The sequence below is a fragment of the Vulpes vulpes genome, chromosome 7 (assembly GCF_048418805.1).
Source record: "Vulpes vulpes isolate BD-2025 chromosome 7, VulVul3, whole genome shotgun sequence".
Classification (NCBI taxonomy): Eukaryota; Metazoa; Chordata; class Mammalia; order Carnivora; family Canidae; genus Vulpes; species Vulpes vulpes.
In genome coordinates this window covers 73,047,110-73,070,115 of record NC_132786.1, presented here as the reverse complement: position 1 = coordinate 73,070,115, position 23,006 = coordinate 73,047,110, and the positions used below count along the sequence as shown (strand labels likewise).

The 23,006-nt window shown below is 43.5% G+C and overlaps 2 protein-coding genes and 1 non-coding gene across 4 annotated transcripts in view; 2 read left to right on the top strand and 1 right to left on the bottom strand.

Moving 5' to 3' along the window:
* Positions 1 to 10,590, top strand: part of CALU (calumenin) — a 29,118-nt gene extending 18,528 nt beyond the window's left edge. For both annotated transcript variants that reach the window (XM_026010789.2, XM_026010790.2), the window contains exons 4-7: positions 1,341 to 1,507; positions 2,576 to 2,636; positions 6,704 to 6,903; positions 8,174 to 10,590. In XM_026010789.2, coding sequence (XP_025866574.1) covers positions 1,341 to 1,507; positions 2,576 to 2,636; positions 6,704 to 6,903; positions 8,174 to 8,278 — 533 coding nt within the window. In that variant the 3' untranslated portion in view covers positions 8,279 to 10,590. The remainder of the gene's footprint in view (positions 1 to 1,340; positions 1,508 to 2,575; positions 2,637 to 6,703; positions 6,904 to 8,173) is intronic.
* A 1,278-nt stretch (positions 10,591 to 11,868) lies between these two features.
* On the bottom strand, positions 11,869 to 14,758 carry OPN1SW (opsin 1, short wave sensitive). Its single transcript, XM_026010889.1, has 5 exons — positions 14,407 to 14,758; positions 13,965 to 14,133; positions 13,269 to 13,434; positions 12,599 to 12,838; positions 11,869 to 11,988 (listed from the first exon to the last, which is right to left on the bottom strand). The coding sequence occupies exons 1-5, from the start codon at positions 14,756 to 14,758 to the stop codon at positions 11,869 to 11,871; spliced, it is 1,047 nt and encodes a 348-aa protein (XP_025866674.1).
* Positions 14,759 to 21,471: 6,713 nt separating this feature from the next.
* On the top strand, positions 21,472 to 21,543 carry TRNAP-AGG (transfer RNA proline (anticodon AGG)). The gene has a single exon. It is a non-coding gene; the product is annotated as a tRNA-Pro (tRNA).
* Positions 21,544 to 23,006: the final 1,463 nt, after the last annotated feature.

The window sequence follows — 23,006 nt, the reverse complement described above, 5'->3', positions numbered from 1 at the left end:
TTGTTCGTATGTTTTGGGGTTTTTTTTACTACAGATAACTCCACATTTTCTCAACTTAAGCCAAATTTCATTCTTCTAGATTCTTATATAGAAACTAAATAACTACTTATGTAGTTCAACATCCTAGCAGATGGGTAGGTCCAACTTCAATTTGGTTGTAATCTAATGCTTATTTTTTGTAACAGCTTTATTGAGGTATAATTGACATACAGTACATCGCACATATTTCAAATGAACAATTGATGAGTTTTGCCATAGATATATACCAGTGAACCCATAACTACAATCAAGATCAGTGAATGTATCCATCACCCCAAAAGGTTTCCTCATGTCCTTCTGTAATTCTGCTCACCTTCCCCCTATTCTTAGGGGACCCGTGACCTATTTTCTGTAACTGTAGATTAGTTTTGCATTCTAGAATCTTCCATAAATCTTCCGGGGGTGGGGGAGATGATAGAGTGGCAGACAGTACCTGTAACTTACGGTAGATCTGAGTTCACTGAAAAAAAACAAAAATGTGACCTTTCAAAGGGTAATATTCTGTTGCTTGAATCAAAGTGTGCTTAATATGAGATAGGGGGCCTTTGGTATCTAGCTTATCAATGGGAGCCTAATGTTTATTTTTTTTAAGATTTTATTTATTTGAGAGAGTGAGTGAGAACACAGCAGGGGGAGAGCGGCAGAGGCAGAAGAAGTGGGCTCCCCACTGAGCAGGGAGCCCAATGTGGGGCTCCATCCCAAGACTCTTGGATCACAACCAGGGCCGAAGGCAGATGTTTAACTGACTGAGCCATCCAGGTGCCTCAGGAGCCTAATGTTTAATAAAAACAGCAATAGCTAACATTTGTTGAATGCCCACTATATGCCAGGCACTATTCTAAGCACTTAGATTTATTCGCTCATTCCACAGTCCTGCGCAATAGGCACCACTGTTATCTTCATTTTACAGATGAATAGATTGAAGCACAGTTACTTGCCCACAGTCACACAGCTAAAAAGTGGTAGGATTCAAACTCAGATAGTATGATGTTAGCACTGCCTCTCAAATATAACCAGAAAGCTTGAACCCTCATAGCCTTAACTTCAAAAATAGCAAAGCATCATGTAATAGGTTACATAGCTAAGGAGTCAGGGTTCCATGTGGAATGGCAAACATTTACATTTAATTTGCACCTGATTTTGATTATGAAAACTGAATGTTTTCACACTGTTACAATTTTACCTTTGTAATCACCTTATTTCTTCATTACTTGGTTCATCTTGGAAATTGATTCCTCAGCCCACACATTTTCATGTTTTGTGGAAGTCTTAAGATTTGACGTAAATGTTTTGTTTTCTAGATGATCCAGACCCTGATGATGGATTTAACTATAAACAAATGATGGTTAGAGATGAGCGGAGGTTTAAAATGGCAGACAAGGATGGAGACCTCATTGCCACAAAGGAGGAATTTACAGCTTTCCTGCACCCTGAGGAATATGACTACATGAAAGATATAGTAGTACAGGTTGGTGAAGAGTGATAATTCTCAACAGAAACTCAGTTTCTTTTTGTTACTTACACTGTCTTTCCTCTTTAGCCTTTAGTTTGTATCTGGAAGAATGATTTGCTTTTATTTTTAAGTAAGCTCTAAGCCCCAGCATAGGGCTTGAATTCATAACCCCTAGATAGAGTCACATGCTCTACCGACTGAGCTAGCCAGGCACCCCAGGAAAATCCTATTTTTAAAAATATTCCATAACCAGTTACCAGGCACTAATAGTAATACTAAGAATTCTCACAGGAGGCAGTTACCAATAAGACATAAACTATAAGCTTTATAGTTTTGTAAACATGAAATATAGACTACAGCTATTGAGCTATTTGTCACATCTCCCGTTAGAATGACTTCAGCATGACTGGGGCTATTCCATATCATTGTGGGCTTGATGGGATAGGTCATTGAACAGTGCTAGTGTTCCTCCAAGAGGGTTCATAGTTATTTTGGGTTGAAGCATAAAAAATAAGTAATGTTTTACCATTTTTTAGCTAGAAAAACAGCAATTTCCTATGGTTTATTTTATATATATATATATATATATATATATTAAAGATTTATTTATTGGGGCGGCTGGGTGGCTCAGTGGTTGAGCATCTGCCTTTGGCTCAGAGCATGTTCCTGGAGTCCCAGGATCGAGTCCCACATTGGGCTTCCTGCATGGAGCTTTCTTCTCCCACTGCCTGTGTCTCTGCCTCTCTCTCTCTCTCTCTCTCTCTCTCTCTATTTCTCTCTGTCTTTTATGAATAAATTTGAGAGAGAAAACACAAACCGTGGAGGGAGAGGGAGAAGCATGACCACCCCCACACCTCCCCCTCCACCCCACCCCAGCAGTGAGCCCTACACGGAGCTAGATCCCAGGACCTGAGCCAAAGGCACATGCTTAACGAGCTGAGCACCCAGGTGCTCTAAGCAATTTCCTGTGGTTTAATCATACCCACACATATATGTGTATGTATGTGTTTTAATGATAAATTATTGCCTAAATTTCATCTAGATACTAACTTTAATAGTCTCTTCTTATTTTCTTCTGCCTAGGAAACAATGGAGGATATAGATAAGAATGCCGATGGTTTCATTGACCTAGAAGAGTATATTGGTAAGTCTGTTTCTACTGTTTTTCCTAGGAGAAGCTGAGAAGCAATGGAAGTGTATTTGCCCATAGAAATAATTTGGCCCCCATGGGTCAACTCTTAGCACAACATTAAGGCCAGACCAGCATGAGTAATAGTGGGTGGTGATAAAGTATCTGTAGCAGCACTATCCAATCAAAATGTAAATGTGAGCTACATACATATTTTTACTTTTCTGATAGTCACATCAAAAAAAAAAATGTTTTAAACGTGATTTTTTTTTTTTTTGAAGTCGTGATATCTTTGTGGGTTTTTTTGGGTTTTTTTTGTTGTTTGTTTTTTTTTTGGTTTTTAAGATTTTATTTATTCATGAGAGAGAGAGAGAGAGAGAATTAGAGGCAGAGACACAGGCAGAGGGAGAAGCAGGCTCCATGCAGGGAGCCTGCCTGACATGAGACTCGATCCCGGGTCTCCAGGATCACACCCTGGGCTGAAGGAGGCGCTAAACCGCTGAGCCACCTGGGCTGCCCTAAACATGATTATTTTCAATAATATGTTTTATTTAACCTAATATTCTAAAGTACTATGCTTTCAACGTGTTATCAATATAAATTATTAAGGATTTTTTTCATATTGTCTTCTAAAGTGTATTTTACACTTACAGTACATCTCAGTTCAGACCAGCCACATTTCAAGTCCTTGATAGCTCCATGTAGCCAGTGGCTACCATATTGGATAGCACTGATGCGGTTCATCCCAGATGTCTATGGAATCGACAATAAAGAGTTTCAGGGAGCCTAGGCTGCCATTGGGAAACCCAGGAGAAGAAGATAGGGAACAGAATAAAAGAGATCAGTGGGTGAATAAATGACCATGAGTTGCTGGTTTCTCTTAGAGCCTTTGCTTCTTTCCATGGTGTTCTGTTTGTATTTTCTGTCTAGGTCCTCTGTCTCCTTTTTTTTCCACCTGTCCCTTGAATTAAATGAGTTACTTCTTAGATTTTTATCTAATTATACTTGCTACTTACATTTAGGGTTATTATTCTAGTTGAATTACTCTTGAATACTTAACCATTCTTTTCTTTAAAGAGTGATGTGTTTTGAGTTTTTTAAAGAAAGGGATGAGCAGTAGAAGATTTTTTTTTACCAAAATGATTATTTTTAGTGGAGTTCATCACCGTAGTGGAAATAAATGTCTGGGTGCATTTACTTTGAGCCTGTTTCAAAGTTGACTATTTCTACTTTGCAATATTTTATCCTTTCATTCTTGGCTTTTGCCATTTTATCACCATTGCTAAAACTGAAGAACTTATTTGAACCTCCAGAGGAGAGGAATTAAGTTTTATAACTGTTAAGTACCATCATTTATCAAGCACCGAGGTCAAATAAGGAGAGATTTCTTTCTGCATCCCTATCATAGAGATTCAAGGGCAGAGGAATTGTATTTTGAAACTATTAAAGCTATCAGGTGTGTGTGTAGTTGCTTTCTTTTACAAATCATCAATTACTGTGAACACTTTTACATTAGGGATGCTGGGCTTTGTAAACCTGAAAGTATCCCAAACAGTATCTTCCAGTTTGGGGGGATATGCTAGTTTCTACCCTGTTGAGGAATAAGATCATAAGTAAATGGTCCTTGTCTCTTACATTTAACATTAATAAGAAGTCCCTGGAGTTATACTGTTATTTTTATTCTTTAAGTTTGTTATAGAACATTGCAAACATACACAAAATTAGACTAGTATAATGAACCACTATGTACCTAATGGCCATCAGCCCATGGCCAGTACTTTTAAATCTATACTGCTTCCTTTTTTTTTTTTTTTTTAATTTATTTTGAAGTAAATCCCAGTCATCATCTCATTTCATCTATAAGCATTGGGTTATGTATACATCTCTAAAACCTAAAAGAACTTTTTGAGATTATGTTAAAAGAAAGATTGAATCCTTTTTAAATGGAAAATTAAATAATATTCTTTACTCATTTAGCTTTAAAATTTACTTAGATTATGTCATATATTCTTGCTTCTATTAAAAGTATGTCTTTTTTTTTTTTTTTTTTAAAGTATGTCTTTTAAGGGGCGCCTGCGTGGCTTAGTTGGTTAAGCGTCTGACTCTTGATTTCTTTTTCTCTTTTTTTAAAGATTTTATTTATTTATTCATGAGAGACACAGAGAGGGAGAGACAGAGACACAAGCAGAGGGAGAAGCAGGCTCCATGCAGGAAGCCCAGTGTGGGACTTGATCCCAGGTCTCCAGGATCACGCCCTGGGCTGAAGGCGGTGCTAAACCGCTGAGCCACGGGGGCTGCCCTGACTCTTGATTTCTGCTCAGGTCATGATCTCAGACTGAGTCCCAAGTCAGGCTCTGCACTCAGCATGGAGTCCACTTATCCCCCTCTGCAGTCACCCATGCTCTCTCTCTCTCAAATAAATAAATAAAATTTTTTAAAAAATAAAAAATATATTAAAATTTGTCTTTACAGCACACATTTATTCCCTAATTCAGAATTTCCTCATTTCCTCATATGTACTGTGAAAGGTCTCCTTGACCCATAGGACAGCTAATAAGGTGCACTGGGCCTAATGGATCATACAAATACTACATTTTCTGAATATGCTATGGCATAGAAAAAAAAAACTGGCAAGTCCTGCTCTGAGGTACTCCTCCTTTGTTCAAAAAAAAGTAGTTCTAAGCCTTCAAGTTGGGGAAAATGACAGTAGCAGCTGTCAATACTGTTTAGTAATGAATTCATCCTTTATTCAAGGGAAAACAATCTATGGATTGGGGAGTGCAATGCCTCATAAGCAGTGGAACACTCTTCCCAAGGGATTTTGAGTAAAACTGGGTTTTATAAAGCATTAGAAGAAAACATTGCAGAAACAGCATGATTGGTTAGAAGGTCAGGGATTTCCTTATAGGGCTAGTAGGTTCTGTTTTCTAGGGTTAGGTAAGTTAGTTAGCTAAAGCTGAGTTGGAGAATTATGATTGGTTTATGTTAAATTTCCTTGGCAGTGTAGTGTTTCCTAGAAGTTAGGTTTAGATTTATGGCATAGGCCATGCTACTAGAGCAGCCTCCATTTTGTGGGTTTCAACCTATGAGTTACTTTTATCACAACTAAATAACTACCTTTGCTTAGAACTGCTAGAAACTATTTAGACCTATGTAATATATGTAATATATGTTCCCCATACCTTGCATGCAAGGTATGCAAACTTGCATGCAAGTTTGATGTATAACTTAGGAATTTTCAGACTTTTCCACTCACATAATTCTAAAAGTATAGTCTTTATTTTTTCTGGATGCTAGTCATTGCCCCTTATTTCTGCATTTCCTAAGAGCTAAGGACTCTCTGCACTCATAAAATCAGCATAAAATATTCTTTTTAAAAATAATTTTTAATTTAAGTTAAATTTAGTTAACATATAGTATGTTATTAGTTTCAAGGATAGAATTTATTGATTCATCAGTTGCATATAACATCTAGTGCTCATTACATCAAGTGCCCTCCTTAATGCCCATCACCCAATTATCCCATCCCCCCATCCACCTCCCTTTCAGCAACCCTCAGTTCCCTATAGTTAGGAGTCTCTTATGGTTTACCCCGTCTCTGCTTTTATTTTTTCTTCCCTTCCTCTATATTCAACCTGTTTTGTTTCTTAAATTCCACATATGAGTGAAATCATATGGTATTTATCTAGCTCTGTCCATGTCTTTGCAAATGGCAAGATTTCATTCTTTTTACTGGCTAAGTAATATTCCATTGCATATATATACCACATCTTTGTCTATCTGTTGATGGGCATCTGGGTTTTCCCCATATTTTAGCTATTGTGGACATTAAGCAGTTGGAAATATTCTTGTTACAAGGTCATTAAGTAAGCCTCGGGAAAATGCCTTACTTGTTAAGGCCTCTCTGACCTCAAATACCCTTGTTACTAAAAAAAAAAAAAAAAAAAAAAAAAAATACCCTTGTTACTGCTACTAGGTCCCGTACAAATGGATGAGGAAGAAGAGTTAAGCCAGATTACCATGTGACAGTCTTAGAGAAAAGACAGACTCACCTTTTGCATTATATACATCTGTGCATGCAGGTGACATGTACAGCCATGATGGAAATGCTGATGAGCCAGAGTGGGTAAAGACAGAAAGAGAACAGTTTGTTGAGTTTCGAGATAAGAACCGTGATGGGAAGATGGACAAGGAAGAGACCAAAGACTGGATCCTCCCCTCAGACTATGATCATGCAGAGGCAGAAGCCAGGCATCTAGTCTATGAATCAGACCAAGACAAGGTAAGTCTGGCCATGTATAAAGGACATAGCAGTGAGCGAAGTCTATTTCTGGGGTGTTGCCTAAACCATTCCTGTTAAGGTACATAGAGCATGCAAGGTCTTAATTGATCTAAGTCTGCTACTAATCTTAAGTCAGCTATTGAAAACTTACAGGGCAGTGCTAGCTATCTGATTTTAGAAATCCCATTGCCCAGTATTCACACATTGAAGGCATTTGCTTCAGAAATGAGCCTCTGTATGTAGCCTGTGTCCAGCATGCATCATCTGTTCTGCATCTGTTCTGCATGATCCCCAGAACATTTTCTCTGCTTTTTTTTTTTCCTTTGTTCTTTTACCTGTTACAGGCTCATTTTGCTTGCTCAAATTTGATTGTTTCCTCTTTAAATATACTTTTTAAAATTAAGTTCTTTGTAGTGGATTATAAATCAGCATTTCTCTGGAGCTTGTTAAAATTGTCCTTCATCAATTATCTGAGGCATTTATTTCATTAAAAGAATTGAAGTCTCACTAAGCTGTCACCTTTTCACCAATCTGAATGCTTTTCAGCAGTCTGAATGCTCTGCTTAGAGTATGCTGAAAGTCAATCTAAAGATGGGGGGGCGGGTTTGGTATGCTGAACATTCTCCTATCTAGGCCAAACTTCTGTTTCAAATGCAGTGTCTTAGCATTAGGCTTTTTTAAGGGTCAGTCTGTTTTTGAGTTCTTGCTTTAATCACTTTAGTAGCCAGGTGCTGTGTCCTGAGATATGTGAGAAAAGGAAACTCCCAAGGTCATCCCTTCGGAATCTGGCCTAGATAATTTTTGAGCTGAGTGTCTGAGCCTTCATTTGGAGTTGTGTCTGGAATCTGATTGGTGGCTAAGGCATAGCGGGGGTGAAGACTATGCGAGGACGTTAGCAGATTTCATTGTTCCTGTTAGGCAATGACTTGATTCACTTTAAAGTATTTTCCCCAATTCTTCCTGTCTCTTACCTATACATAGGAGATGTCCCACATTTTGTTTGACGTATCTCTGGTGTTCAGTTATTGAGCTGTGTTATTTCCATCCTTCCATTTTTAACTTTCTTTATAAGAAAACTGTACTAATTGCTGTCTTCTTCCTTCTTTGTGTGTGTGGTGTGGGGGGTTGAGGGTGAAGGTTGAGTTCACATTTAATTTAGTGGGAATTAGAATCATAAATCCTGACTAACCCCTTTTGTTCTTTAGCAGTGTTTCTAAATTTGGAGTGGGAAATCTATTTTGCCTCAATTCACTCTTCTCTCTAATTTCAGGATGGCAAGCTTACCAAGGAGGAGATTGTTGACAAGTATGATTTATTTGTGGGCAGCCAGGCCACAGATTTTGGTGAGGCCTTAGTACGGCATGATGAGTTCTGAGCTGTAGACAGAGGAACCCACATTTCTTCAAAAGTAATTTATTTTTACAGCTTCTGGTTTCACATGAAATTGTTTGCGCTACTGAGACTGTTATTACAAACTTTAAGACCTGAAAAGGTGTAATGAAAACCATCCCGTCCCCGTTCCTCCTCCTCCTTGAGGTACTGGAGGGAACTGTGCTTCTGAGGAACAACTCTAATTAGTACACTTGTGTTTGTAGATTTACACTTTGTATTATGTATAACATGGTGTGTTTATTTTTGTATTTGTTCTCTGGTTGGGAGTATGATATGAAGGATCAACATCCTTGACTCACGCTTGTAGGCAAACATTAGCCCTTCAGTCTTTCTCAACCCTTGCCATATAATTTTTGTAATTTTGACTTAACTAATTTTTTAAGCCTGAGATCAATAAGAAATGTTTAGGAGAGAGAAAAGGAAAAAAAATATACCCCAAAATTTATATTTAGAGAGACAACACTTAATCTTGGCTATTGAAAAATATATTTCATAAGTAGTAGGGGCCACATATTCCGTTCAATTGCTCTAAGTCTAGCAATTGATTGTGGCAATATCTGAGCAAGGACAGATCCCTGTGCTGTCAGAAAGCTTGGCTCGACTTGATTTCATTCTTTTTTTTTTCTTCCCAGTAGGACTAGCTGTTTGCTAATTTTGCTAGGCACAGCTGTGGTGGGAAGAGTTAGGACCATGTCTTGAAAATCAATCAAGTAGTGAGTGTGATCTCTTACAGAGCTATACATAGAAACAGCTGGAAAACTAAGGGAAAAATACAAGTGTTTTCAGGGCACACACTTTTTTCTGGGTGTGCATCTGTTGAAGTGCTCAAGACTGTCTTGCCTATTGAATCACTGTAAGTGCCCCGTTCAACTCCTTTTTCCCCAGGTGTTCCTAGGAATTAATCTTGCTTTCACTACAGTTAAAATGTACTCCTTGCCAATTATGTCATTTCATTGAAAGTGCCTTTAATGAGAGAAATGATCACTGAAAGAGGGTTCTCTTAAGAAACCCTGAGATGAAATAGAGATTATTTGGGCCACCTTATATGAAGCTTACAACCTCCCAGTATATTGGGGATTTTTTTTTTCTTCCCTTTCTCTTTCAGACAGTGGTTAAATAGCAGTATTAGTTAGGAGCTTGGTTGCAGTGTTCTTATCTTGTGGGCTGGTTTCCAAAAACCACATGCTGCTGAATTTACCAGGGATCCTCATACCTCAGAATGCTAACCACTTACTCCCAGGCCTGTTTCTGTGTCAGCTGAAGAGCTTGAACTCAGACTCAAAGATGAGAGGGCCTACTGAGAGGACTCTTTGGTTTGAGGACCATTGCTCAACCTTCTTGCCTTTTGACCCATCAGCCCCCATCCCCACTGCCCCCCAAAAAGTTTATCATGGATCAGCAAATTGTCAATCCTTGTCAAAGAGAGGGACACTGTAGAAAGAGCTGAAGAAGCCACCTTCTGTTCCCAACTCACTTTACCCATATCTTATGTAACATGAACTCTGTCTTTTTTGGTCCTTTTCTTACAGATGGACCTCTTTTGAGAAGAATTATTGTATTCCAAACTTTTTAGCCCTCAGGTTACTAAGATAAATATATGTATATCTAACCTTTATTATTTCATATATCTTTTTGGATAATACATTCAGGTGGTGCTGGGTGATTATTATAATCTGAACCTAGGTGTATCCTTTGGTCTTCCATGATCATGTTGAGGTGGACTACTTAGCCTGGTAAAAAGCCAGATTATCACGTAACTTGATCCTGGCCTTTACATTGAGCTCTTGAGAGTGGATACACTCTTTTAAAGTCTAATCCCAGTATAGGGGAATATAAATTCCCTGCTCTCCAGATTCCCCATTTTTATTGTTAAGAAGATCAGAGATAATAATGTCAACCTGGGATTAGAGAGAGCACATTATGAACTGAGCCCTGCAGCTCCCTAGGTACAGAGAACCCAGGCCTTATGTTAGAGTCATGCACTTAGAAAGCAAACCTTCAAAAAAAAAAAAAAAAAAAGAAAGCAAACCTTCATATGCTAAAATGGCAACTTCTGGATGCTGGGTGCTCAGCAGCAAGTGTTGTACTCTAATCTCTAATGATCCCCCTGGATTATCTTTTTAAGTCAAGCCTGAGGCTGGTGAACAGTAGCCACACACCCACATTGTGTGTTCTGTGAATGCTAGCTCTCTTGAATTTGGATACTGGTTATTTTTTATAGAGTGTAAACCAAGTTTTATATTCTATAATGCGAACAGGTACCTGTCTGTTTCTAAATAAAACTGTTTACATTCATTGTGGGGAATGTGTATGTCCTTTATTCTCTTAAGAAATGAAACTCACAGGCAGCCTGGGTGGCTCAGCGGTTTAGTGCCACCTTCAGCCCAGGTCCTGATCTTGGGGACCTGGGATCGAGTCACACATCAGGCTTCCTGCATGGAGCCTGCCTCTCCCTCTGCCTGTGTCTCTACCTCTCTCTCTCTCTTTCTCTCTGTGTCTCTCATGAATAAATAAATAAAATCTTTAAAAAAAAAAACTCATGCTTAGAATTATGGATGCTATATAATGTCAAGAAAAGGAGGTCTCTTAGAAGGTTTACCACACTCCGTCCCCATCCAACTTCTCCCTTCTCCCAGATTAGTTATTCTTTTTCTATTTCTGAAATCTTCTGGCATCTTTCTCACTACAGCTGTAACCCTTCTTTGCTTTCCTTGGGCCATATAACTGGAGAGGAGTCCAGCTGCTCATTACATAATTACCTGATACCAAACAAGCCATTCCTGAATGTACACATATTTATCTTTTATTTCAAAAAGGCTCTTTTTCAGAAGGTGCAGAGGGGAAGCATAAATTATAAAGGTAAAACAGTTTTTTTGAACATTCTGGTATAGTTTATAAATGGTATTAAGATGTGCAAAGTCATTTTGAGAACATGAAGGGAATTAAATATTAACTTTACTAAATAATGCAGCTTTAAGAGAGATATATAGGGTTAGCTAAATTGGGTGGGAGAGCACCTAGAATAACTCATACTGGCTCAAGAACTCCTGGACATGACTGTCCTTGCCAGAGCTATAGGGTTACTGGCAGTGATGGCATAAAGAAGTTCTTTCAAACTCCTATTTTGGGCTTACTCAAAGTTTCAGTTTTTTTCTTTCTCTCTCTCCCATTTCTAAGGTGTTTGAGTTCTAATTCAGAATGTATCCTCTCAGATTCCCAGTAGGAAAAATATTGGCAAAAAGGAAGATAATTATTATCCATACACTAAAAAATCAGCCATACTCCTTTATTGTCCCTCATATATAATCAGTTCTCCAAATGCTATGAATGATACCACTTAGGAGTAGAAATCGAGGATTGTTGACATGGCCATAGACCATGTCAGTAGACCCAGTTGGAACAATAGCTTTGTAGGTAGGAAAGGAATGGTAGGAAAATGGAAAATTGACTCCCTGAATTACCATTATTCCCATCCCATCTGTTTTTGCTTTGTTAGTAGTTTGGTTTTTGAGAGAGAAAGAAATTTCCCTAAATGTAAAACCCTTGTTGCTGCAAATAAGCCAGTATGGCACCTTAGTTGGGGCCAACTTGACTGGGAGAGACAGTGGAGACTTCTGTTTTCTGGGAGCTGGACATTTCAGAATCATCTGTCATGGACTTCCCACACACCATCTCCATGATGCAGGCTCGGAACTGGAAGGGAAGGGCCACTATTATTAGAAGGTGCTTCTGGTTGGAAAGAATTGCCAATTTTGTTTCCATTGATGAGTTTTGAATCCATCTCTGGGGACTGAAGAAACAAAGTTATTTATTCTCAAAGCAAGGAGTTTCCCCCACAAGACAGGAACTCTCCTAGATTCACCTAAGTTTGGGTTTTCATTAGATTCATGATTTGGGATAGGAGGCCACCTGGAACCTTCAGATAATAGGATGTGTTAGAGATTTATGCATGTATTGTGATTTCTGTGCTTTGCATATGCTCCTGCGGGCTAGAAATAGGCAAGGAAAGGACTAAGAACTTGTAAAGTGGAAGGATTAGGAGTTTAGGGAATGATTATTTTTCAAGAAAACAAAACCCTTTCATTTCTCATCCTGCCATTTGGAGCAACCAGATTTTTTATGGCTCAAGTTCTATTTTCTCTGGGTTCTATTACTTTGTCTCGACGACCGACCACACGTATCTCCCTGTGCTTACCAAAGGCTCCCCTTGTTCACTCTTAGAAACCTTTAGATCAAAAGTTGTTGGTGAGAAGAGAACCAGGTCTTATGAACTGGAATCTCCTAGGAATGTAATTAGCTTTACCTGCTTATTCATGAAGCAGTAGATGACGGGGTTGTAGACACAAGCACTCTTGGAGAAGAAGGCAGGAATGGTGACAAGCCGTAAGTCCAGTCCGTGATTCCGGTTGTTGACCATATACATGGCCATCGCAGCATAGGGTGTGTAACAGAGACAAAAGGATCCCACCATCACCACCACCATACGGCTCACCTCCCTCTCGGCCTTCTGGGTTGAAGCTGACTCCTGTTGCTGGGCTGCAACCTGGGCAGAGCACAGAGAAACATCCTCTTCTCCCTGGCCCTCAACTCTCACATCTCCACCCTTTTCTATTGGGGCTGACAGCAGGGGGGGGGGGGGGGGGTTTGCACACATCTACTCCAGTTGCCTCTCTTCTGTCCCAGCTTCTGGCCTAGTGCCTCTTGCTCTCCTTCCTTGAGGAAGGCAAGATGGAGATGGCACTCTAGTCTGTGACATTGGAAGAGATCACATGAATCTCTCCACACACATTTGAGCAGAGAGGTCCTCGCCCTACTCTTCACACCATTTCATCATTCTGCCTGCCCCCACTTCCCTCACTGCTTTTAGATATCCCCTCTACCTGACTGTGGGCATTTCCAGATGTCTTATGTTCTGAAAGCACCCACTCATTCTTCCCTCCTCTGGAGTTCCCTGACCCCCAAAAATCACTCACAGCTCTGAGGGCTCTCAGCAGCTGCAAGTAGGAGAAGCAGATAAGGGAGAGAGGTACAATGAAGCAGAAGATGAAGAGGAACCAGGTATAATACTCGCTGCGGTATTTGGTGCCCACGGTGTACCAGTCGGGGCCACAGGAACACTGCAAGCCCTCCGGGATGAACCTGCAAGGGACCAAGCACTCACCCACTGGACAAGCACTTGCTCGCTGCGGGGCTCACCACAAGTATGAATGGAGTGGGAGCTGAGATTCCTGGATTGTGCTCTCCACTTAGAGGATGCTCAAGGACTTCATGCAGGGGCAGTTTGTGTCTTTACCAGCTACAGCTATAGCAATTCCAACTGCAGGATAAATGTTAGCACTTGCCTCTCACAGGCCTTGCCTCACCTAGTCCACCAGCTCTTTAAAAGTGCAAGTCGGGGGTGCCTGACTTGGTTTCACCTGGGGCAGGTTATGAGATCTAGTCCCACATGAGGCTCCACGTTCAGGGCAGAGTCTGTTTAAGACTCTGCCTCTGCCCCTCCCCGACCCCCATGCGTGCACGAGTGCTCGTGCTCTCGCTCTCTCTCTCTAAAATAAATCTTTAACAAAACAAACAAAAAAGAGGTCAGAGACTAAATTTATACCCAACTCTTTCCACCCACGCCAACCTGAGCTCCGAGCTAAATCAGCACCACTGCCCTACACTCTCACCGGCTCCAGCCAAAGAAGGGTGGGATGGAGACGCCAATACCAATGGTCCAGGTAGCCAGGACCACCATCAGTGCGTGCTTGGAGCTGAAGCGGAAGTTGCCGAAGGGCTTACAGATGACAATGTAGCGCTCAAAGGCCAGGAAGGCCAGTGACCAGCCTGTCACCAGACCTGTAGTGAAACGTGAGGGTAATTGGGGTAGACAGCCCCACCCAGCCTGGCAGGCAGAGCGGGGAAAGAGGCGCTTTGGGCTGACGTTTGGTGTGGAGTTTGGGACTCAGTTCGTCAAACTTCTAGTCCAGGGTGCTTTGTACCCAGATGATAAAGAGCACCAAATCCCGTCCCCCCAGGCCTCTTTAGGGACCCACTCTAACCCCACAGTCTGGTCCCTGGTTCCAAATCAGGAGTAGTCCTGTCTCCCCCCAACCTCTTCCCCTGCAGTACCTGCTGTAGAGCCCAGGAAGGCCTCCAAAGCACAAACATGGCGGCCAAAGACGAAGTATCCCTGACAGCTGGCAATGAAGACGGTGGAGACAGAGATGCAGTAGAGGAAGCCCCCCAGGGACACATTGACCAGAATATAGTTGAGTGGCTGTCGCAACTTTTTGTAGCGCAGGGTAGCCACCAGCACCGTGCCATTGAGTGGTGTCCCTGCAAAGAAGACAAAGCCCATGAAGACTGCCTGGAGGTGGAAGGCCCAGACAGGGGCGATGTGGTACTGAGGCCCATCCCATGGCCCCACCAAGGAGATGTTCTTGAACAGATAAAACTCCTCTTCCCCTGACATCTTACTCATGGGATGTCCACCACCCTCTCTGATTCCTCTTATAGATTACCATCCCACCACCACTTCTGCCCCACCCTCCAAAGCCCCTTCCGGGCTCCCTGAATGATCAGTCCTGATCCTAAGCCTCCTAAGGACAAAGTTTGAGATTAGAGCTGTCCAAGCCCCCACCTCATCCTCCTTTTGTGGCCCTAAAGCTGATTGTGTGTTCTTGAGAGGATAAAAATATTGGGCTCAAAGAATCAATATGCAGTACTGGGTGCTAGAATGAATAAGAATTGGCTAACTGCAACCTGGGGGTGCTGACCCATATTAACAGAGCTGTGGCCACCATTGTGTGTGTGTGTGTGTGTGTGTGTGTGTGTGTGTGTGTGTGTGTGTGTCCTTCGAACGAAGCTATTGAGGGCATGCCTTTCCATTTGGCGTCCAGCACCACTACATCCCTATATGTTTCTCTTCCCATCTGCTCCTTTGTGGAAGGTGCCTCCTAAGTCTCCCTCTCCAGAGATCTTGGACTCACAGCCAGCCTGGGGAGCAGCCTCATGCCCCAGGAAGGGGCAGGGGCAGGGGAGCATCCTGGGGAGCACCCTGGGAGCAGCTTAGTAAACAGCCTTCACAGATGGGCACAAGGGCAATTGGACAATGCTTGAAGTCTAAGGCCTCCCTGGCTGCCTGTTTCTTCCTGTTAACCTTACCCAGAGAGGGTGTGCTTTCTGCTCAGAGCCCTCATGCCCCCATCTCCCCCCTCCCTCCCAGCCAGGCTGAGGTTAGTTTGCTCCCTGGCCCTGCCTTGAGCTCAGCAGTGCCCAAGCCCCCATCCTTTTGCCCTGACTGCTCTCAAGTCCTGCCCAGCTGTGAGAGCTGGACTCCAGACCTCTTCTGCACAGCCCACCCCAGCGAGGCCAGCTGTGCCCTAAGCTCTGCCCTAAGCTCTGCCTCCAACACTACACCTCAGCCCTGTGAATGTGCCCTCTGCCCCACCTCAGCAGACCATGAGTATGTAGATAAAAGCCACGCACTTTATTTTTTTTTATTGTTTTAAAGATTTTATCTATTTATTCATGAGAGACACAGAGAGAGAGAGGCAGAGACACAGGCAGAGGGAGAAGCAGGCTCCACTCAGGGAGCCCGACGTGGGACTCGATCCCGGGTCCCCAGGATCACACCCCGGGCTCTAGGCAGCACTAAACCGCTGCACCACCAGGGCTGCCCCAAGCCACGCATTTTAAATACAGCTAAGTGGAAGCGAAAGGATGGCCCCTGGTGGCACAGTAGTTTGTATCAGAGGAATCCCCCCGGGGGGTAAATTATAAACTGGACAAAATGTGCGAAACATCTACTGGAAAGCGCTATAAGGTACACCAAAGCAGGCAGCAACAGAAAGGACCCAGTCCTCGAATGAAAGGAACCGTCTACAGGTAAATGGATTATTTCCTGAGGACACTCCTCAGGCTAACTGGCAAGGGACAGCTGGAACTCCAGCAGAAAAGTCCCAACCTTTATGCCTGAAGAGTCAGAGGACAGAGTCTGGGACTCCAGAGTAGAAGAGTGAAAGTAGGTTTCCTGGAAGGATGGCGCCACAGAAGAAGAGGACTTCAGATCTGCATGCAAACTCCCCTCAGATTGCAGGCCGCCTGCTGAACTCTGCCTGGAGGAATATCCAAGGAGCCCCCCAAAGGCAAGAGCTGGTGGTCTGGAAGCTGAGCAGAGGCTCGAGCTGCTCTCTAGGGCAGCAGAGAAAGTGCTTGAGTTTGATTCCACCAAGTTAGGGGAGCTGAGCAAACACTTGTGGCTTTCCATCTGAAACTCTGAAAGTCCACACCTTAGGACTGAAATCTATCCCTTGAATCCTGAGCTAGAAAGGCTCAGAGAAGACTTGCCAGCCACTTGTGAGAGACTGGGGTCTCCGTGTCATGTGTGTGCACGGGCACGTACCCACAGCTAGGATCCTGGCAGAGACCCAGCTAAGCATCCAGGAAATGCAAGGCCACTTTGTCTCCACTAGATGCCTGGGTCAGCTGGTCCTCTGCCCCAGACAGGCTCTTTTGACCTGGGCCAGAGGCCATCCCGAAGGCCGTGTTTGAAGACCTGCCTCTGGGCAGGCCATGGGGCCTGTTAGCCTGTGTTGAGTAGAGCGAGTCAACCTCTGCTGTCTTCAGGGCTCTGCTGAGCTGCCACCTCTGTAAATGGTTCTGACAGGAACCCTTGGGCTTGGGCTACCATCCCAGCTGATGTGGGCAAAAGATACCCCAAGGCCCTGTCACTGCACTACCCAGGTGGCTGCATCTTTGGCCCCTCCTAGGTCAGTCCTGAAACCTTTCCAAACAGTCCCTTCTGACCATATTCTACCCAACATCAGAGGGAGGGGCAGTGGGCCCAAGCTGGAAGCAACTCAGCCCTGAGTAAGATGGGGCAGATGCCTGGGCTCAGAGTGCGAGGTGGCGGTGGTGGACAGCTCAGGCCAAAATGAGCCTTACCCACGCATAGAATATAAACTGACGCAGGGGACAACAAATTTTCAGAGTCAGTGAAGCCATAGAGTAGGGAGCAGAAAGATTTTGAGGATGGTACAGGGGGTAAAGTGAAGGGTAATGATATAAAACCTGAAAACATTTTAAGTACATTTAATGTATGCGGTGCACTTTTTGGGTTTAAAGTCACTTTATTGATTTAGGAACATGATAATATACTAAGGCTTTACAGAAAATTATGTCAGGTATATTTTGTTGTTGAGGGAAGGGCAGCTGTCTTACGCATTGTAGGATGTTTAACAGCATTCCTGACCGTTAGTCACTGGCTGCCAATAGCACTAGCTCCACCTCAGTCATGATAACCAAAAATGTTTCCAGACACAAATATCCCCTGAGAGGTAAAACCATTCCATGTCCCCTACTCTCCAGTTAAGAACTACTGATTTAGTTTTACACATAAATGTCCAGAACCAAATGGTCAAGAGGAAATTTGTTTTTCCAATCATTCTAATTGTCCAGAAAAAGGGAAAGTCCTAGAAAAGGAGGATCTTTTTTAAAGGTTCATTTATTCATTTGAGAGACAGAGAGAGAGAGAGAACAGGGGGAGGGCAGAAGGAGGCAGAGGGATAATCCAAAGCAGACTCCGCTCTATGGTGGGGTTAAATGTGGGGCTAGATCCCACCACCCTGAGATCATGACCCAAACTAAAACCAAGGGTCAGATGCTCAACCAACTGAGCCACCCAGGAGCCCCCAAAAGAGGATCCTTTTTGAATAGTTTTAGTGTTTGGGCTTTTTTTTTTTTTTTTTCCTATTCTCTTTAAGAGTTTATTCATTTATACTCCCACCCTTTCCAGAAATAGTTCGACAGAGGTTTGTGGGGAATATATGGGCCACAACAAGAAGTCATGAATCAAATGTAGGAGCAAAAGAAGAAAGAGAACAACAGTGAGGAGTTCAAAAGTCAGGAATTAAATTGAAATATGACCATACATGCATGCTTTCTAGCAGTTACACATTTACATAATTCAGTGTCCAGAAAGTAAATGCAAACCAACTGTTCTTGGGATTATGACAGACAAAAATGCCTCCGTGGGAACTACACAAAGGAGCCGTTGGTGTGATACAATAAACAATGTCCTCAACAACATTCCCAAGTAGACAGAACAACCAGTTTCACAGGATTGGGTATACGCCTATTACCCCTCAATACAGACTCAACACAAAGTATAATTCAGAACTGGACATAGACCAGAACTATTAGGCTGGGAGCCAAATACCAGCTCCACTGGCCTGTTCTGACCCAGAGGATACTGAGTCTCCCTAGACTCTTGAAATATATTTCTCGTTGCCCTCTCTAATCATTGCTTCTCTCTGCTTAGATTTCCATAATTTAATTTGTTTTTGAGTGGGTTATAGACATGTCCAGGACTGAAAATTCAAAAAGTACAGAAGAATATACAGTGAAGGGGCACCTGGGTAGCTCCATCAGTCTGCCTTCGGCTCAGGTCATAATTTCGAGGTCCTGAGTTCGAGCCCCAAGTCAGGTTCTCTGCTCAGCAGGGAATCTGTTTCTTCCTCTCATTCTCCCTCTGTGCTCTCTCTCTTGAATAAATAAATAAAATCCATCTATATATATAAAAAAAGAATATACAGTGAAGAAGCAGCTTATTTCCCATCCATTTCCCCTCTCTCAAGGCAACCAGTGTTGACTTTTGTTGTGTTGTTGATACATAGGAGGTGACAATGAACTTAAGATGATGTGTTGTGACAATGCTGTCTGTTAAATACTGACCCATAAGGGTTCTCCAGACAAATGATGAGATAAGAGAAAGGCCTACATGCTGTCACAGAAATGAGGAATCATCAAAGGATTTGCCTGACTTAAAACTATCCTCTCTTGAGACGAAAGGGAGGAAGCCCCTAGAGGTAGAGCCACAATTGTCCCCAGAGAATTCCATCTGTGGCTTGTTAAACACAGACACAAACAAGTCATTGAGGACCTTAAAGGCCTAGTGCCCACAGCAAGGCCACAGTAATTTTAGCCTAGGGAAAAAGGGTAGGTGCCAGTGGATTCCCACCAGAGCAGTACTCCTCTCCCCATCCTCTCCCCAGACCCCTGCCATCCTGGAGGTATTTGGCTGTGTGTGTGTGGGGGGGGGGGGGGGGGGGGCGGGGCGGGTTCTGGCTGTCTCAACAGTGAGGAAGGGATTACTGGTATTTAGTGGGCAGGACACTGTTCCAGACAGGCCACAAAAAGAAGAATAATCCTGCACCAAATTTGAACAGCACCCCCAGAGAGAAGCACTGGCTGAAATCCAGCCCCGGTGTCATCCTTGAAACATTCTTAGCCCTAGGAGCCTCTCTTGGAGCAACCTCACTTCCTGGCACATCTACCAAAATGAGCAATTTAGGGAATGTGTGCTGAGGTAACAGAATGACGTGTTGAATGTGCTATTATTTATAAGCCAGTTCATAGCTGGGGAAGAGCTACCCAAAAAAGTCTCTTTGGTTTTAGAATAGATGAGCTGTTGCCTTTCTTCCTGGCCATGATTAGTTAGCAGAACCAGTTGTCTGGTCTGGCCCTCCTGGATGGAGACAATAATCCCCCCACCCCTACCCCACCCCCCCACCCCCCACCCCCCCCACCCCCGCCGAGACAAACGCTGGCCAATCCTCTCTCTCAGGTGAGGGGCCATTCTCTTCCTGCCTATTCAAGAGAGGAGTTGGTTCATTAGGAAGCCAGCTTAAAAGCACAGAAGGCAGGAGGGTTTCTTCAGGCTTATGGTTTCTACTTGGAGCCAAGAGATGAGGATTGACCTGAATATCTGTTGCCACTAGTGATTTTTTGTGTACTCTCATGAGACTTTTCTTTCACGTACTCACTCACTCATTCATTCCACAGACATTTGCTAAGTGATGTCTACAATAACAGTTGTGCTGTGAAGATGAGATTAATTTGGTAAAGTGATTACACAGAACCCAGCGCATAGAAATGCTTGGGAGTCATTGTCAGCAGGATTGCCAAGTGCCAGACACAGGCAGGACCCAAAGACTAACAAGACAGGGCTCTGCCTTCAGCAAGCAAGCACGGCTGGGTGGTAGTGGGTGGGGAGGAGGGTGATGGATATGGTACAGGGGAAGTGCAAAAGAGTTAGCCAGGCAGGGCCCCTCCCCACCCTGGGGTCTCCCCCGAGACCCCAGATTCTGAACCTCCTCGCTCTCCTTTGGGAGGCGGAAACTCGCAGCCTGCAGCCCGAAGGTACCCACCCAGGCCACACTTACCCTGTTAGCAGGTTTTTCCCTGAAGCCTCCCCTGGGCAGGATGAGCAGGGCAGGCTGGGGTGTGGGAGGGAGTGTGAGTATCTACAGGATGTATTCTCATCTCTAGTTTTCTAGAAAGTCTGGGTAGCAGTATGTACTGTGTTTAAAACAGGCTTTAAACTTAGATAAATGTCCCTCTTGTAAGCTGAATGTAGATATGTTTCTTTTTCTTACAGTGGGAACGACACCTATCTTACAAGGTTGTTATGAGGCTTAATAAGAGCTATAAAACATAGAATATATTGCCCAGCCTATTTTAAGCATTAAAGAGCAACTTTCCTGTTGAGTCTTTCCGCCCCCCCGCCCCGACCCCCATCTTGCCATCAGAAGAACTCATCTCCTTCATACAGCCCCTTACAGTTTGTAGACTGCTTTCACAGACATTGTCTTACCAGTAAGACACATAGGGCAAGTGTTACTTTCCCCACCCACCGACAGATGAGGAAACTGAGCAATTTAGCACATGTCTTTTAGTCAAGGTGATCTAGATCAGTCTTCTACTTCCTCATCTAAGAGGCTAATGATTTGGAGGATTTTTTTCTGGTGGTCTAATCATGAAGGAAGAAAGAAGGGCCGTTCCTCATGGGGTGCCAGAGATGCCAGACAGGCTTCCTCAGACCTGGGGCTCCCCTGGAAAGTGGAGGTTGCTGGACCCTGGCTTCCTTTCAGCCTTTTGCCACCAGCACCCCCACAAAGCCCACGGGGGAGAAAGGGCTGGTCCTGGGGAAGGGGCCCTGCCTGGAACATCTGTGTGGCTCCACACTGGGCCGGGGAGGAGCGAAGAGAGCCAAGAGAGAGGCAAAGCCCGCTGGAGTGCAGCCGGCCTGGGCTGGTTGCCAGCCTGGGAGAAGATTCCACCTCTAGGAACCACAAACTGCGCCTGCTGCTGATGTGGCAGGGAAGGCACATCTGGTTAGACATAGCCATCAGTGGCTCGTTGGTCTAGGGGTATGATTCTCGCTTAGGGTGCGAGAGGTCCCGGGTTCAAATCCCGGACGAGCCCTGGTTTTCTTAAAAATTTTTTCCATTACCCCAACACACACATACACTGCATGCCCTTTTTAGGGTAGAGTTATAAAGATGGCCTAATGGTAAGTGAATAAAAGACCCCAAGGATAAGCTGCCAGCCATTCTTCCCATTAGCCATGGCCTATATATAGCCCATTATTTCCACTGAGGCCAAATGGGGAAGGAGGGGACTGGCATCAGGAGCTGAGCTAGAGAAGGTCAGATCCAAAGGGTTGCATTGCATTAGGCTGAAAGAGCCTCTCAGAGGACCTCAGATAAAGAGCAAATGATCAGCATAATTTGGGGAGTGGGTCTGAGCTGGAGGTCTAGAAAAGACAAGCTCCTCGTATAAAGTCCAAACTATGAAATGCACTGGATTTGAAGTCCAAAAGGTAGGATTCAGGGACACCTGGGTGGTTCAGTGGTTGAGCGTCTGCCTTTGGATCAGGGCATGATCCCGGAGTCCCAGGATTGAGTCCTGCATCGGGCTCCCTGCATGGAGCCTGCTTCTCCCTCTGCCTATGTCTCTGCCTCTCTCTCTGTGTCTCTCATGAATAAATAAATAAAATCTTAAAAAAAAAAAAAAAGAAGGCAGCCCCAGTGGTGCAGCGGTTTAGCGCCACCTGCAGCCTGGGGTGTGATCCTGGGGACCCTGGATTGAGTCCCATGTCAGGCTCCCTGCATGAAGCCTGCTTCTCCCTCTGCCTGTGCCTCTGCACCCCCCCCCCCCGTTTCTATGAATAAATAAATAAAATCTTTTAAAAAATAAATAAAAAATAATTTATAAAAAGAATTTAAAAATTAGTATCAGAATGCCTGGCTGGTTCAGTTGGTAGACCATGTGACTCCTGATCTTGGGCTTGTGAGTTCAAGCCCCACACTGGGTGTGGAGAGTATGTTAAAAATTAAAAACAAAACCAAAAACAACATTAAAACAAAATTAATACCTGGATAATGTAAAATTTTATTTTATTTTTTTAAAGATTTTTATTTATTTGAGAGAAAGAGAGAGAGGGAACGAGTAGGGGGAGAGACAGAGGGAGAGGGAGAAGCAGACTCCCCGCTCGGAGGGGAGCCTGACATGGGGCTCAATTCCAGGACCCTGAAATCATGACCTGAGCTGAAGGCAGACACTTAATCAAATGAGCCACCCAGGCACCCCCCACCCACCCAAAATTTATTTTAAAAAAGGAAATTCCCTGGGGCACTTGGGTGGCTCAGTTAGTTAAGCATCCAACCATTTACGTCAGCTCAGGTCTCCATCTCAGGGTCATGAGTTCAAGCCCAGCATGGAGCCAACTTGAAAAAAAAGAAAAAGAAGGAAATATCTCCAAACATCAGAATTAAGGAATACAAAGCCAAACAAAAGAGAATAAGGGGACACCTGGGTGGCTAACTCAGTTGAGTGACTGACTCTTTATTTTGGCTCAGGTCGTGATGTTCAGGGTTGTAGGGTCA

Bases quoted from the DNA above. Each gene is read 5' to 3' on its own strand.
- OPN1SW (XM_026010889.1), bottom strand. From the start codon at position 14,758: ATGAGTAAGATGTCAGGGGAAGAGGAGTTTTATCTGTTCAAGAACATC. The intron at 14,134-14,406 runs GTACTGCAGGGG...GTTTCACTACAG, and splicing joins CTTCCTGGGCTCTACAGCAG to GTCTGGTGACAGGCTGGTCA. The intron at 13,435-13,964 runs GTGAGAGTGTAG...GGTCCCTTGCAG, and splicing joins CCCTTCTTTGGCTGGAGCCG to GTTCATCCCGGAGGGCTTGC.